This window comes from Procambarus clarkii, chromosome 53, assembly GCF_040958095.1.
Source record: "Procambarus clarkii isolate CNS0578487 chromosome 53, FALCON_Pclarkii_2.0, whole genome shotgun sequence".
In the NCBI taxonomy this organism is placed as follows: domain Eukaryota; kingdom Metazoa; phylum Arthropoda; class Malacostraca; order Decapoda; family Cambaridae; genus Procambarus; species Procambarus clarkii.
Window position 1 is genome coordinate 10,573,336 of NC_091202.1, and position 16,018 is coordinate 10,589,353.

General features: G+C 47.2%; 1 protein-coding gene across 1 annotated transcript in view; it reads left to right on the plus strand.

Moving 5' to 3' along the window:
* The window catches only part of LOC123767097 (mitochondrial translation release factor in rescue), a 98,104-nt gene extending 91,052 nt beyond the window's left edge, over nt 1-7,052 (plus strand). The window contains exon 3 of the mRNA XM_069304725.1: nt 6,352-7,052. Within this exon, the coding sequence (XP_069160826.1) occupies nt 6,352-6,572 (221 nt within the window). The 3' untranslated portion in view covers nt 6,573-7,052. The remainder of the gene's footprint in view (nt 1-6,351) is intronic.
* The last annotated feature ends 8,966 nt before the right edge of the window (nt 7,053-16,018 follow it).

Sequence of the window (16,018 nt, forward strand, 5' to 3'; positions counted from 1 at the left end):
AGTCCCCTTCCATTATAACATGAGGCAGTGATGACTTTTCTGGGATACTCTCTCTCCTATGTTTTGCCTGCATACCACTAGGACCTGTTTGTGGCTCACTGCTTGTTGTTCTCACTGAAAACCTGTCTAGCAATACTTGTTTTTCCCTACATTGTAACACTTGTCTAAAGTGAGACATCACATTGTCATTAAAAAGACTTAACACAACGGCCTGCTACAGCTTGATTTGGGTGACACTTTTCAGCAAAACTTTGCAATTCTTCCACTTCTTGCAATTCTGCACGCATTTTTGTTAATAGATGAGGAAGGGACATCCTGTACTCTACATCAACAACCCTCATACCATTTTCATGTTTACGATTGATCTCTTGTTTTTCCTCTATGGTCATCCACACATGTGTTTTCTTAGGTTGAACCTTACCACTGATTTCCTTGGGACCCTTGACTTGATATATAATAATTACTTTTATGTTCAAAAAATGAAAAGGCACAAAAATAATGAAATTCTTTACAAGCACGATTGTCACTAAGCGGGCGGCTCTGGTAAACTGAGGCGGGGTCGGCCGTGCCACACAGTCAATCGACCCATATGTGTATCAACAAAGTCGCTAGTCGAGGCAAAGGTCGTATGTCGAGTCGCATTTTCCGACGAAATTTACGTCGTGACTCAAAAAATTCATGAGTAAGGGCAGTCGTAAGTTGAGGTGCCACTATATTGCTGATAGTATGCCTGTCTCTCTACGTCAGAAGTGTTAGCCTGGCTTTTCTCTATCTTCCTTCCCAACGGATAAGAAGACTTTTATATAGCTCTCACCTTCCGACTCCGATACTATCCCTGCTTCCCTTCCCATTTCAGTGGCTGGGTCACCTGTCCCAGTTATGGAGGTTTCCTTGGTCCTTGATCCTCTCTTGGATGCTGCCCTTGCTCCGGTGCCCTCCAGTTTGTTCTTCTGGGTCTTCCCAATCAAAATCACCCAAAAGAGCCTGTGCTCCTTTTGGGTGATTTTTACTGTCGGGGATACCTTCTGCGGAGATGTTCTGACAAACACCCGGGGCTGCCTTCTTAAACCATTTGTCCTCTCATCTTCTCTGTCTCTTCTGAATTTTAGTGAACCTACTTATGTTAACTCCCACACTTGCACCCTTTCCTGTCTTGATCTTTCTCTCTGCGTAGTCTTCTCTTTATTTGGATTTCACCTGGTGGGTTCTTGATGACCTACATAACAGTGACTATTTCCCCATCCTTGTCACCTTCTCTTTTCACCCTCCCCTCTCCTTCCCAAGGTGACAGTTGCCAAAGCTGACTGGAACCTCTTCACCTTACACGGTACTCTTTCTGATCTGCCTCTTCCCTGAGTCTTCCTCCATTACACTGTTTTTTATGCTGCCCTCTGCTCCGTTCCTTGCTCTACCTCCTGAGGTGCACGGAAATGCATTACCTGTTGGAATTCAGACTGTGCTTGCATTGTCTGCTGTAAGCATGCGGCCTAAAACACCGTCACCAAAGGACGCCTGATTCATTTATTTTGTTTCAGAAGGCGAGTGCGGTGGCCCATAGGGCTATCCGAACAGCTAAGCGTGGGGGCTTGGAGATTTTTAATTTCCACCACTACGTCTGATACTCCTCTGCCCCTGATCTGGAAGAAAATCCACAAGGTAGTGGGTAAGTTTGTTCCAGATGTCTCACCAGTCCTTCACCTCCGTGGTTCTATTGTGGCAGATACGGTGTCGGTCGCGACTGAACAGGGTTCACACTTTTTGACTGTTATCTCCAGTTCTCATCTTCCTCCTTTCCTTACTCGTAAGCCTCTTCTTGAGTCTTATCCCTTTGATTTTTGCACTTCTCTTTGGCATCCCTATAATAATCCTGTCTCTCAGAACTCCAGTCTGCCCGGGTCCCCCTGCGGCTGCGGTTGTTCCAGATGTCTCACCAGTCCTTCACCTCCGTGGTTCTATTGTGGCAGATACGGTGTCGGTCGCGACTGAACAGGGTTCACACTTTTTGACTGTTATCTCCAGTTCTCATCTTCCTCCTTTCCTTACTCGTAAGCCTCTTCTTGAGTCTTATCCCTTTGATTTTTGCACTTCTCTTTGGCATCCCTATAATAATCCTGTCTCTCAGAACTCCAGTCTGCCCGGGTCCCCCTGCGGTTGTACGTCAGTGGGCTCAGATGATATTCATTATGAGATGCTTCGCCATCTCCCTCCATGTACACTTCAGTATTTATTGAGTGTTTATAATGGTATATGGGAGTCGTCATCAGTCCCTGAGGACTGGCTTCAGGCAGTTGTTCTTCCTATTTGGAAACCTGGTTCTCTAGGGTCATCCCCTAGAGATTTCCGCCCCATTGCTCTCACGAGTTGTGTCTGCAAACTCTTTGAGCGTATGATCAATGTTTGTCTGATGTGGTTCTTGGAACGCTATCACCTCTTCTCCCCTTCTACATTTGGCTTTCGTAAGTGTCGCAGCATGACTGATGTCCTCGTGAACTTGGAGGTCATTATTCGTACTGCCTTTGCTGTGTAGACCTCTGTGGTTGCTGTTCTTTTTGACCTAGAAAAGGCATATGACACCACCTGGAGATACCATATTCTGTCCTAACTCCGCTTTTTTGGCCTTTGTGGTAATTTTCCTCTCTTCCTCCAGAGCTTTCTCTCTCGTCATTCCTTTCAGGTGTGGCTTGGTACCACTCTCTACTTCTTTTCAGCAATACACAGGTGTGCCCCAAGGTAGTGTTCTGAGCACTACTCTTTTTTTTTTTCCTGGTGGCCCTCAATGGTCTTCTTTCCTCCTTTCCCTCTGACATTTTTCTGCTCTTTTTGTTGACAATCTTACCCTATGCTGCCAAGGTGATGACTCTCCTTTTCTCCAATGGTGGCTTCAACTTGCGATTGATGTTGTGTCGTCCTGGGCCACCAATTGTGGCTTCAAGTTCTCTACCGCTATGACTTGTGCTATGACCTTTACTCGGAATCAGGTCGTACTTCGACCCCCTCTGTTGCTTATGGTAATCCTCTTTTTATAAGGATTCTGCTGAACTTCTGGGGTTATTCTTTGATACTCATTTGTCTTGGTCACCCCATATCTCTTACCTCCGAGTTGAATGCTCTAAGGCCCTTAACTTAAGGTCTTGTCCCATACTTCCTGGGAAGCTGATAGGCACATGCTCCTCTCTTTACATTCCTCTCTTGTGCCGTCTAAACTCGGTTATGGTGTTCTGCTTACTAGTCTGCCTCTCCCTCCACCCTTCGTCGTCTCAATGCTCTTCACCATACTGGGCCTCCTCAGCTCTGGTACCTTTCATTCGACTCCTACCCAGAGCCTGTATGTTGAAACCGGCCTCCTATTTCTACAGGATCGCTGTGATCGCTACTGTCTTCGCTAAGTTACGTGGTCCCCCCCACCCCTCGCTCTCGCTTATGTCGTACTTTGACCATTACCCCTCTTCCTTGTTGCCACTTACAAAGTGGCAGCAAGAAAGACCCTCCGTAATTAGACCTGTATCATTGACAAGTGTAGCAGTTCAAATATTGGACAAAATAATAAAACTAAATGGGTAGAACACCTGAAGAAAAATGACAATAACAGACATTATGGTTTTTGATCTGGCAGATCCTGTGTTATGGATTTACTTAGTTTCTAAGATAGAGCCATGGGATTTTACAGAAAAGAAATGGTTGGGTTGACTGCATTTATCTGAACCTAAAAAAGACTTTTGACAGAGTTCCACATAAAAGATTGTTCTGGAGACTGGATCATACTGGAGGAGGGACCGGGAGACTTTTAACATTGATGACAAATTTTCTAACAGAAAAATGAGGGTAGTAATCAGAGGCAATGTATTGGACTGGAGAAGTGTCACGAGTGGATTACCACAGGGTTCAGTTTTTGCACCTATAGTGTCCATTGTCTGCATAACCTATCAGAAGGAATAGAAAATTTAATTTGGCAAATGGAATTTAATGTGAATAAATGCCATGTTTTGGAATGAGGATTAGGATAGAATAGACTACACACAACCTACAAATTAGGTGAAAAAGCTTTAAACAAAATTCTGATAAAGTAAAAGTTCTAGGGGTGGTCTAGATAGTAAACTATCACCTGATGATCACATAAAGAATATTGTAAGAGGAGCCTATGCAATGCTTTCCAAGTTCAGAATTGCTTTTAAATACGTGGATGGTGACATAGTAAAGAAATTGTTCACAACCTTTGAGAAAATAGCTGGAATATGCAGTGGTTGTTTGGTGCCCATATCTTAAAAAGCACATCAATAAACTGGAAAAGGTGCATAGACATGCAATTAAATGGCTCCTGGAACTGAAAGACAACCTACAAGGAGAGACAGGCATTAAATATGACAAAACTAGAAAACAGAAGGAAAAGAGGCAATATGATCACTACACACTACAAAATAGTAACTGGAATCAACAAAATTTATTGGGAAGAATTCCCGAGACCTGAACTTCAAGAACAGGAGGTCATAGATTTAAGCTAACTAAACAAAGCGCTGAAGAAATATAAGAAAAATCACTCGCAAATAGTGTGTTAGACATTTGGAATAAGCTAGTAGGTGGTGTAGGCCAAAACTGTCAGTAGTTTCAAAGCATTATGTGACAGTGCTGGGAAGACGAGACAACATTGGTGCAACTCTCATCCTGTAACTGCACTTGGGTAATTACCTAAATGTAGTTACAGGTTGAGAGCTACACTCGTGGTGTCCTGTCTTTCCGGTACTCTTAGTCACAATGCTTTGAAATTACTGACAGTTTTGGCTTCCTCCATCTTCTCACTAAACTTGTTCCAACCGTTTACAACTCTATTTGCAAAAGAAAACTTTCTAATATTTTTTTGGCACCTTTGTTTCCTTCACTTGAATCTGTGTCCCCCTTGTTCTTTAAGTTGCTGATTTCAGGAATTCCTCCTTGTCAATTTGGTCGATTCCTATTAGTATTTTGTAAGTAGTGATCAGATCAGCTCTTTTTCATCTATTTTCTAGGTTTGGCATGTTTAAAGCCTCGGTCTCTCCTTGTGACTCTTTGTTTTTCAGCTCCAGAAGCCGTTTTGTAGCATGCCTTTGCATCTTTTCCAGTTTATTTATATGCTACTTGAGATATGGGCACCATACAACTGCTGTATATTCCAATTTTGATCTCAGAAAAATCAAGAACAGTTTCTGTAGAATTTCACCATCCATATGATTAAAAGCAAGTCACTTAGGCGAAAAGCACCAGGGACTGTAATGGCTTACTGATGACCCAGGAACCCTACTGCAGATGTGTTGCACATGCTGCATTAGCAAAAGGACTTACTTACTTAAGCCAGTGGACAGCATGAGCCCTGGCCTTTCCCTCCCTCCTTGGAGATACCATATTCTGTCCCAACTTCGTTCTTTTGGCCTTCGTGGTAATCTCCCTCTCTTCCTCCAAAGCTTCCTCCCTCATCATTCCTTTAGAGTGAGGCTTGGTGACACACACTGATTCTTTTTGGCAATACAAAGGTGAACCCCAAGGTAGTGTTCTGAGCACTATTCTTTTTCTGGTTGCCCCCAATGGTCTTGCTTACTCTCTTCCTTCTGGTGTCTTCTCCGCTCTCTATATCAACGATTTTACTCTTTCCTGTTGAGGTGATGATTCGCCTCTCCTTCAATGGTGGCTTCAACTTGCGATTGATGCTGTCGTCGTCTTGGGCCACCAATCTTGGCTTCAAGTTCTCTGCAACTAAGACTTGTGCTCTGACTTTTACTCGGAAGCATGTTGTTCTTCATTCCTCTTTGTCGCTATATGGTCATCCCCTTGTGAACAAAAATTCCGCTAAGCTTTTGGGGTTAATCTTTGACACTCGTTTGTCTTGGTTGCCCCTATCTCTTACCTCTGAGTTGAATGCTCTTAAGGCCCTTAACCTACTTAAGGTTTAGTCTCATACTTCTTGGGGAGTGAATAAGCGCACGCTCCTCTCTTGTACTGTCTAAAGTACGAGACTTCCCGGCTTGGCATTGTTGAGAGAGTTCATTCAGTGGTTTGTGAGGCTTCAGTGTCTCTTGAACCCAGCAGAACCTTCTCCACTGAGGTGGCAATGTGTTACCTGCTCTTTGCACCTCTGTTAGGCGGCCCAGATTCTGACTCTGGTCTTCAGTGAGCTGAACTGAATTCTATGGCTGATGCGATCTGTTAATTGGGAGCCATCTCGGCGAGATAGCTTCAGGGGCTCCTGAAGAGGCTCCTCCCAGAAAAGATAACGAAGAGTACTTTACAGTAATGTGTGTTTATTTAAGGAAAATTAGGCTTTAGCTCATAAACATAAACATTTATAGTAATTAATAACTAATGTCTTAAAATTATTTCCTTCAGGTTTTGTCGTCAAGTGCCACGAAGACCGAAGTTTGCAAAGAAATCGAGTGAAGGCACGGCAGTTAATGATAACAAAATTGGATAATCATTTTAATGGAGAAATGAGTGTAGATTCTCAGCTCAGGAGAATACAGGAATTAAAAAATTCAAAGGTGCATAAAAAATCACTGAAAAGAGAAATGATGAAAAAAGCTTGGAGAGAAAGAGAAGGCATTGACTAAACATTACTGTAATTAAATTTATGACAACAAATCAAATGATACTTAGCAGTCAAATAATAATTACTAATTATATAAATGGGTGCATTATATATTTAACTGAAAATAATAATTAAAGTTTATTGGTGATAGAGATTTTTAAGTTATATGAACAATCTACAAAATCATTTGAGGTTTTAAGTCTCTTTGAAGATTTAGTCAAAATCATGACAAACCAAAGAATTTAGACTCCTTTTCATATATTGTTAGTGAACAAGTTAGTAATGATGTCATTTTGATTTTAAGCCTGGCACAAAGACCACTGATCAATTAGTGCAATTATTTAATTGTAATTACTATACCTAATTGTAGTTACAGGATGATAAACATGGTCATGGTAACCCATCCTCCTTGTATATTTTATTGTACTTTTGAGTTCAGCATTTGTTCTCATGTTTAATACAGAATCTTGCTGCTCATTTCATTTCCTGATGAGCCTTTACATACAGAACTTTCATTTCTTCCTAATATAACACCAAATCCATCTTGCAGTCAGTAGTGTGTCATCCTGGGCTACTATTCATGGCTTTACGTTCCCTCCAACTAAGTCTTGCACTATGACTTATACAGTACTCAGAAAACAGGAGATGCTGTTTTCTGAATATGCTGTTTTGAATGCTCAGAAAACAGAAGCATTTCATTCCTTGTCCATCCTTGTCATTATGGAAATCCCATTGTAATTATCAGAAGACCCTTTTAAGAGTTTCACTGTCATGGTGAGGGGGGACTCGGGTATGATTCTGGGGTCATTGAGGGTTGCCTTAGCCCCCCCTCCCCTCCTTCTCCTGCCCCTATCCAGGCATTGAGAGCGAGTTCGCCACTTTCTCCCCACAAGAGTTTCACCTTGTGATGAAGGGCGGGACTCGTGTACGGCTCTGAGGAGCAGGTGGAGGCTGCTTTGGCCTCCATCTGCTGCTCTCCAAGTGTTGTATGTGCAAAATGGAACAAACATAGTTCCCATTCATGACTGGAGCCCCATTGGATCACCCACTGGAAGGGTTGCCCATGAGGGGCAGCCCATAGAGGCATCGGACAATAATGGAAGATCAGGTATCATTGCTCCGGCTACATTGGGCCTAGACCAGACTTCTTTGGCTACCCAAACTGATCTTGTCCATTGCCCTCCTACTTCCTCCACAGGGTTGAACCCCAAGTCCCCAGTGCTAACTACATCATCACCTGGGGTGGCTCAATCATTCATTGTAATAACTGCACCGTTTACCCCTCCTTAATGAACAATCATGGCACTATCCCCACACTCAAACATGCTGCATAGCCTAAGTATTTTTGTATTTGTCATGAAGAACACACATGTACCCTGCTGATTTTCACATATAAGCACCTTGTTGCTTATATATGGAACCCCACCTAGACTGCCACAGGCATCATTGTAGCCCCCCTTCTTTGGAGGGCAGCTGTCCTTTGTCTACTTTGTCATAGATACTTTGTCCTGCATTGGTGAGGCCCGGTTTGGGTCTCCAAAAATATCTACCTTATATGACTGAGTGACATTTTTAAAAATTATTGTGGATTTAGTTGTTTATTTAATATGCTGTAGTTTAGGTATACTAGCTGGATGTTAGAAATAGAAGGATGGTGTTGTGATAGATTGGGATGAGGATGCTTGTTACGTACTGCTGGTAGAGTCAAGTAGGATATGGTGCTGAAGGTGGCCGGGAGTAGAGATCTTGTGCGAGGCCTGGAGAGGCGAGCTGTAATGAATCCGAGAGTAGAGAGAGAGAGAGAGAGAGAGTGGGTGAGAGTGGAGAGCTCGGATGAGGCTGGTAGTGATCGTCTGCTTCGTAGCATGGCTTGTAGCATCTAGTATGGGAGTTGTAACTCGATTGTTGATGCTTTTGTCTCCAGCAGACAAATGATGTCTCCAGTTATATATGTGCATCCAGCTGACCTTGTGTTTGACCCAGTTTGCTTCTCAATTGGCAGGCTAATCATCATTTGGTCTCATGGGAAGTAAGTAATTATCTAAAGAAGGCGCCAAGCCGGGGAGACTTATGTAGGACTTTCAAAGGTGTGGGATATTCAAAAGGCACTAAATGTCACTAAGGATGTCAATACTAGAATAAAAGCCCATAAGGCAAATGATATCAAAGGTATCTGATTCACCAAGGATTCAATCGAGTAACAGGTGACCGCAAGGGACAGTCGGGAAGCAAGACCCACGCACATCCTGGAAGTCAGGACATTCAACAGGATATGCATCATCAGGAGGAGGACAATAAGGAGCAGGGTGGTGCTCCATTAAATACCCGTGAGTTTTTACCTGAATTTACCTGAGGGCCACTAATACTAGTGGCCTTGATGATGACAGGAAGCTGGCAGCCTGTCAAAGGGGTCCCCATTTGCCCTGATGATTTTTTCCAGTTGAATTTTAAAATCCAGCAGAGTTTGGCCTTTACGGCTTTAGCGGGTAGGCAGTTCCACGGGTTTACAACCCTATGGGATGAAAAAGCATCTATTTTCTGTCCTGCATTGTGGTTTATTAAGCTTGAACCCATTGCTCTTCATTTGTGTTACATCTGATCTTTTGAAGAAATTGACTAGATCGATATCCTCCAAATGGTTCAGTATTTTAAAGGTTTCGGTGAGATTCGCCCTACCATGTCTGATTTGCAGTGTTGTTAGCCCAGTGGGCTTCAACAGTTCCTGATACGTGAGATAACTAAGCTCTGGTATGATTTTTGATGCCTGGTGTTGCACTTTCCCCTTCTCCAAAGCAGCTATGTCTGAAAATGAAGTCTCCATGCCTGGATGCAATAGTCCAAGTGGAAGTGCACCCAGAGATTTATACAATTTAATGACTACTTTCTTTTCCTTGAAGGTAAAGGTATGCTTGATTATTCCCAGGGGTTTGACTTGCTTTATTTACTGCTGCTCCCACTTATTGTGCAACTTTTAATGAATGATGGATTCAACTCTAAGGTCCTTTTCTTCATCTATCTGTTAAGGTAGGGCTGTCAATTTGGTAGCTGTGACGTGGATTGTTGTGCCCCACATGCAAGATCTTGCATTTATTAACGTTAAAAAACATTTGCCAGTCATCTGACCATTTGTAACGTTCATGTAGATCTCTTTGTAAGATCTCAATATCATCTTCACTTCCCACTGTACCATAGATTTTAATGTTATCTGCAAATTTTATGACTTGATTCAAATCAAAATCAAATCAAATGTTTATTCAGGTAAAAGTACATACATACAAGATGAGTTACAAACATAATATTGGAGTTCTAGATAGAGCTAGTACAGACAATGCCTAGAACCACTACTGTATTACAGCGTTTCATAAGTGTGGAAAAAAACATAGACTAAAACTTAATACTATATGAGATCAAAGCATAAATTGCATTGAAAAAGGGAAAGAGGGGAGGGGGGGGGGAAACAGCATGGCAGACATCAGTAGTTACACAAGTTGGTCAAAAAAAAGTATTGTTTTAAAATACAGAGTCATGGGTTGACATTTTGGGGGTAAGGTAGGTTACATGAAGTTTATTAGGTAGTACTTAGTTTTTCTCTTAAACTGGTTGAGAGAGGTACAGCCTTTCACATGATTGGGTAGGTCATTCCACATTTTGGGTCCCCTTGATTTGCAGAGCATTTCTAGTTTTGTTAAGTCACATTCTTGGAATATCAAATTGGTATTTGTTTCTGGTTTGGTGCCCATTGGCTCTGTTATAATTTTCTAGGAAGCATTTAAGGTCATGATTGGCATTGCAGTTCAAAGTTTTAAATATATAGGAGTACACATGAGAGGATGTGCAGTGACTTAATATCTGACATATTCAAAGAGTTAATTAAGGGTGCAGAGTGCTGTCTGGGGCCAGAGTTTGTTATTGTTCTAATAGCAGATTTGTGTTGAGGAATTAGAGGATGTAGATGAACTTGGGTAATAGAACCCCAAGCACTAGAATTGAGATAAGGATAGATGAGAGAGTAATTCATAAGTAATGAGAGAGATTAATCAAATCAAATTTGATGAGTTAAAAGTCTGTGGTCAATACGTAACCTCGCCAGAGCCATTTCCTTCCACCAGTTGCCCTGTCCCTTTCCAGCCCGCTATTGTCGTGAGGGGGCTTGGTGGGCGGCTGCCCGGGTGTGATGCTCCATGGGACGGTTCTCTGTCTTTTGAAGCCTTATGCTCCTGCTGCCATCTTCACTAATTGTGCCGGCTGCTATTATCTCTTCCTTATTTTTAATTTTTCTTCCCCCCATCCCTCTCTTCTCCTTTCTCATTGTCTTTCCTGCTGACCTTTTGCCATTCCTGATTATTCTTTCAGACATCTTCTGTTTTAACGCCCGGGTATTTGGGGAGGCACACTCTCACCCGTAGAACTGTGGTACCCAATGTTGCGAGCAATGGGATGCATTTATTATCAATCTTCATCTTTGTTGCTGAATTCGATCTCAAAGTACAACGGTACCTCGGAATACGAGTGTCCCTGTATACAAGTTTTTCGAAATACGAGCAGGATTTGCTCGGAAAATTTGCCTCGGAAGATGGGGGTTGCCTCGGAACACGAGGGTGTTGATACACGTACAGGCCGACTAGCGCGTGGTGGCACCGCGATTACGCCTCAGTTTACCAGTGTCTCACGCCCAGTGACTATCCCGCCTGAATTCTTCACAACGATTTATAGTTTTTTGTCGTTTTTTCTGGGGGGAGCCCCATCGGCTCCCCGGAGCTATCCCAGGCTGATATGCTAATGTCAGACTTTGGCATCAGTCATGTGTATGGAGTTCTTAGGCCTACCTGGGACCACGGCCAGAACCGGGCCCCCTCAGAGAGGCAAGGGGAGCAATGGCCTATAGAAGCCCCCATGTGGTTGGAAGCATTCTATGTCTGCCATCGACTGGAACAGGCACCCAGAAAGGTAAGCGCCTCAAAACAAACCCCTATTCTGGTTAAAATTGCTACCAAAAGCCGAACTAGTGGATAGAACTCCCCAACCGAAAACAAACTAGTGTGACGTCACACACCGCCTCGCCGCTGTCTGCGCAGCTCCCCCCTCCCCGGGAGGGGGAAGGGGGAGCCCCAGACCCCCTACGCCGGCTACCCACACCTCAGTTCTTGAGGCTGATGCTATAGGCGATGGTCGTGTGCCCTGGCTCCGGTGTCACTACTGCACTGTGCTTTGCGTGTGGTGTTGGTTTTGTGGGTGCGAGAGCCAGGAGTTATCTTCAGTACTCGGGCTGCATGCGCCTAGGGCTGCCTTCCCTAGGTGCCCTGTAAGTACTGCCCTTGGGGCTTGGGGCCACCTTCCACAGGCTCCTCGGGGTCTGCCTCTGCTGGTCCGTTTTACCTTTCGGTTTTTCGGCCGCCTGTTGGGCTCTTGGGTGTTCTGTTCTCCCTTGTTACCGGCAGGTAAGAGGCAGTTTGCACTGGTAGGGGCGCAGGGTGCTGCTCAGCTTGTAATTCCCGACATCGCAGCCAGCTCTGTTCCTTGGGGTTCGCTGTCCCCTTGTGGGGTTTTGTTTTTCTTTTTCTTTTTGCCTGGTGGGGGGTTCTGTCATTTTATTCAGTTTGTTTTTGCCCTTCCTCTGTTCTCCTCGGTGGCGCCGCCTGCTAGGTCCCCGTGAGTGTACACGTCCCTGGGGTTCAGCTTTAGAGGTTTGCTTGGTAGTTTTGGGCGCCGGTTTGCAGCACCCTGCCTGGGACTACCTGAGCGCGAGTCCTCTTAAAGTAAACGCTCAGGACCCTGGGAATCCCCTAGGGGGCACGTGGGTCCGATGGATGTGACCCCGGAGTCCCCACTCGCTGTGTGTGAGTTTGAGGGTTGCTCGGTTCCCTTGTCTCAGGGTGACCCTCATTGTTTTTGCCTCTGCCACGCTGCCTGTTGGGTCGGTGATACTTTCGACCCTGAGTCCTGTGAGTGTTGCTGCTTGCTTGTGACTCAATTTACCCAATCCTCTGATGATTCTATTTGGGTACAGGTGGCGCGTGCGTTGCAGTCTAGGTTTTGTCTGTTGCAACGCGCTCGGTTGGTTGCTCACCCGGATGCCCCGGGGCTGCCCCGCTTTGCTTTTCGAGACCCGGACTTGGGGGTGGGGGTCGCTTCGATTCTGGTTCAGTCCGCACCTCGTCCTTCCCCTTCTGTTCGTTCTGGTCCCCCCCCCCCCTGCTTCCGGCCCCGAAGCGTCTGAGGGTTTCGGGGTCGGAGCAGGGGTTACTTGATCTCGAGACTCGGGCAGCTTCGGGGGGGGGGGGGGGCGGCAGAGGCATTCGAGTCTTGTCTCCCGGCTGAAGCTTCTGGGTCTGACCAGTGGGCCCCCCTTCCTCCAGCTTTTCCGGCTGCTCCGTCCTTGTCTTGTGGGGTCGGGGCTTGGGGAGAGGACTCGGCCTCGGGTCCTGTGGTGAAGGACCTCAAGGCTGGGGAGGGGCTGACTTGGGGGGCCTTGGGCCCCGCTGGACCCCGCCTGGGTTTTTCTTCCCTCTGAGCTGGGCTTATTGTTACAAGGAGTGGGGTTTTCTTTTCCCCCCTCTGCGTACGAGTTGGATTTGGTGTCGGCCCCTCCCCGGGTTCGGTTCCGTGTTCTCCCGGGTACGTCGGTTCCGTCCTTCCGGAGGTTTTCGGCTTATTGCATCCAACCTGGTGTGGTGCGAGCGGCCTTTGCAGCTTACCTCCTGCGTGACCCGGATTATGCCTCAAAAATGGATCCGTCCGCATTCAGGTTTTACACTTCGTTCCCTTTCTGGCTCCGTTACGAGGTTCCGGAGTCGTCCTGGCTAGCAGACTGCCCCTTGTTTGGTCTGGATTCCTGGCATTCCTTCTGTCGTTCCCGCACGCTGGAGTGGCGGGAAGCTTCCACGGTGCTTCAGGTTTTCCTGGGGGTCGAGCTTGAGTACCTGAATGAGTGCTTGTTTGCCCCTGCCCTTCCCTGCGATGTGGGCGTTATTCAGCTCCATGTGCAGGTTCCCTCCCTTTCAGCGGCACTCGTTGCGGAGGACTTGCGCGCCCGGGGTGTTACGGACCCGAGTCCAGCGTCCGAGCACGGAGCAGTGACGACCACGCCATCTGTGAGTCAGCTCCCAAAACCCCCTCCAAATGGACGACGCCATCTAGTGAGGACGAGATATACCAGCCACAGGGGCTGGTTTCCCGTCTTAATCAGCTCGTGACATAGCCGCTGCTGACCTCTGGTGAGGTGGCGCTTAGACAGCAACGCCATCTATGGAGTGGATAGGTGGACGTTTGTGTCTAAGCCTGTAAGTGAGGTGCCCTAGAGTGTCCCTAGTACTAATGACGTGTCTGATTACAGAGTCGACCTGGGACTGCTGTATTGAACGGTGGGGCAGTCTACCCAAGGCAGCCATAGTCTCTCCACGTGTTTGCTGCAGAAGCTGTTAGTTACCCCCGGACGAACACTGTTGAGTGTGTTAGCCTGCCTGTGACGTGGCAGTACCAGGAATCGTCGTATCTGGGGGCTGGCTGGTGGAAGAGACTAGCCACTGTGGTGAGGAGAGTGATCTGTGGAATCACATGAGGCTCCTGCCTAGGGCTCGCCACCCTAGTATCGATCATGGAGTGGCCTACACAGCGGAGCTGATCGGAACCTGCCAGCTACAGGCTGGATTTGTGGTTGAAGGCCTCTACGACGGTGCACCCAGTGGGACTGTGATTTGGCTGGCCTGTGGCCGGGGTAGATTCGCCGATAAATCAGAGGATTCATCGTGGGCCACGACAAAGAGAACCAGGGCTACTCATCTTGAGCACCGTGGAGCATCCCGTGTCTTCAGAGGAAGACGATTCTGTACATTGTGTATTTATACCCCCCCCCCCCCCCCCGTGTGACAGTTTATATATTTATTTATGGTGGTGGTGTTTATATATGCAAAATTAGTGCATTTGTATCCCTTTCCTCTTTAATTTACTTGCGTTACGGAATGCACCCCTTGAAAGCCACTACTAACTTGGGGCCGGATACCCAAACTCTAATAACATCAGAGAAGAACCCAGTTGCGACCCAATAGGGCCATGACACGGGGCCTTTTGGCTTCGGCCTTGCGGTTCTTTTTCCTCCTGGAGCTGTCTTCGGATTGGCTCGTGGATGGATGAGGACGCTTGAGTCCGTCCCGGGGTCCGGCACCTTGTCCTCGGCTGCGTGTTCGTCGGCTGCCTTGTTGAAGCTGTTCACGCCGATTTTGCGGGATGCTGTTTCCCTGTTTTATGCTTCCCGTCTCGCGTGTTGGCAGGCAGTGCTGGGTTCCTCCGTGGAATCTGCTTGGGCTCTGGCTCTTAGGCGTTTTTCACCTTTTTGTCCTCTTCTGTTGAGGAGTCTGCCGTGGCGCAGTTTTTTCAGGCTGCGTCGGCAGCTTGTCGTCCGATGTCGGACTTGTTGGTTTTCCGGGGGTCCCGGGGTGGGTCTTCCCGGAAAGGTCGTGCCAGGGCTCGGGGTTCCTCTCGTCGTGGTAGGCCTCTGGTGTCAGGTTCGGGGTTGGCTCCTCCTGGGGACCCTCCCTCGTCTGGTCGGCGCAGTGTTCGCGCTGTGCGGGGTTCTGGGTCTCGTAAGGGTCGCCGGCCCTTTCGCGGTTTGCCCCCTTCACGGGGCAATGGGGGGGCGGCTTGCACTGTTCGCCCGTGCTTGGTCCCACGATTCGTGGGCCTTTCGGGTCGTGTCTCGCGGCCTGCAGTGGCGTTGGGTGGCCCCTCCCCCCTTTTGGGGGGTCGGGGCTGGCAGGGCAGGTTTCTTCCCCTGCACTCTGTCGAGTCGTCTTGGAGTGGGTACGCTTGGGCGTCGTCGAAACGACGTTGTCCCTCAGATGGGTTTCCCGTCTGTTTCTGATTCCGAAACGGGACTGCGCGGACCTGCGGTTCATTCTGGACTTGTCCCGTCTGAACCCCTGGGTTCATTGCCCCTCCTTTCGGATGACTACGCTGTCTCAGGTTCGGCTCCTCTTGGAGCCAGGAGCTTGGATGGTGTCCCTGGACCTCTGGGACGCTTATTGGCATGTCCCAATTCATCCACGATTCAGGGACTGGCTCGGTTTTGTTGTGGGGCGTCTGAGTTACCGCTTTTGTTGTCTCCCGTTCGGGTTGAACCTGGCACCTCACATGTTCACGCGCCTTACACGGGTTGTGGTGGCTCGTTTGCGTCTCCTAGGTGTTCGGGTGTTGGCCTACCTTGACGACTGGCTGGTTTGGGCTCCCAGCCAGTCAGCTTGCTTGCTAGCCAGGGATTTGGTTCTTTCCCAGCTCGCCGAGTACGGGTTCTTGGTGAACTGGAGGAAGTCCATCTGGTTCCCTCTCAGGTTCGGAATTGGCTGGGTCTTGTTTGGGACTCTCGAACCGCCTCCTTGTCTCTCCCTCCGGAGTTTCTCCTGCGGCTGCGGTCCCGCCTTCGTCTGTTTCTGGAGGGCCCTCGGGTCACCCGGTGGTTGTTCGAGGGGCTGTGCG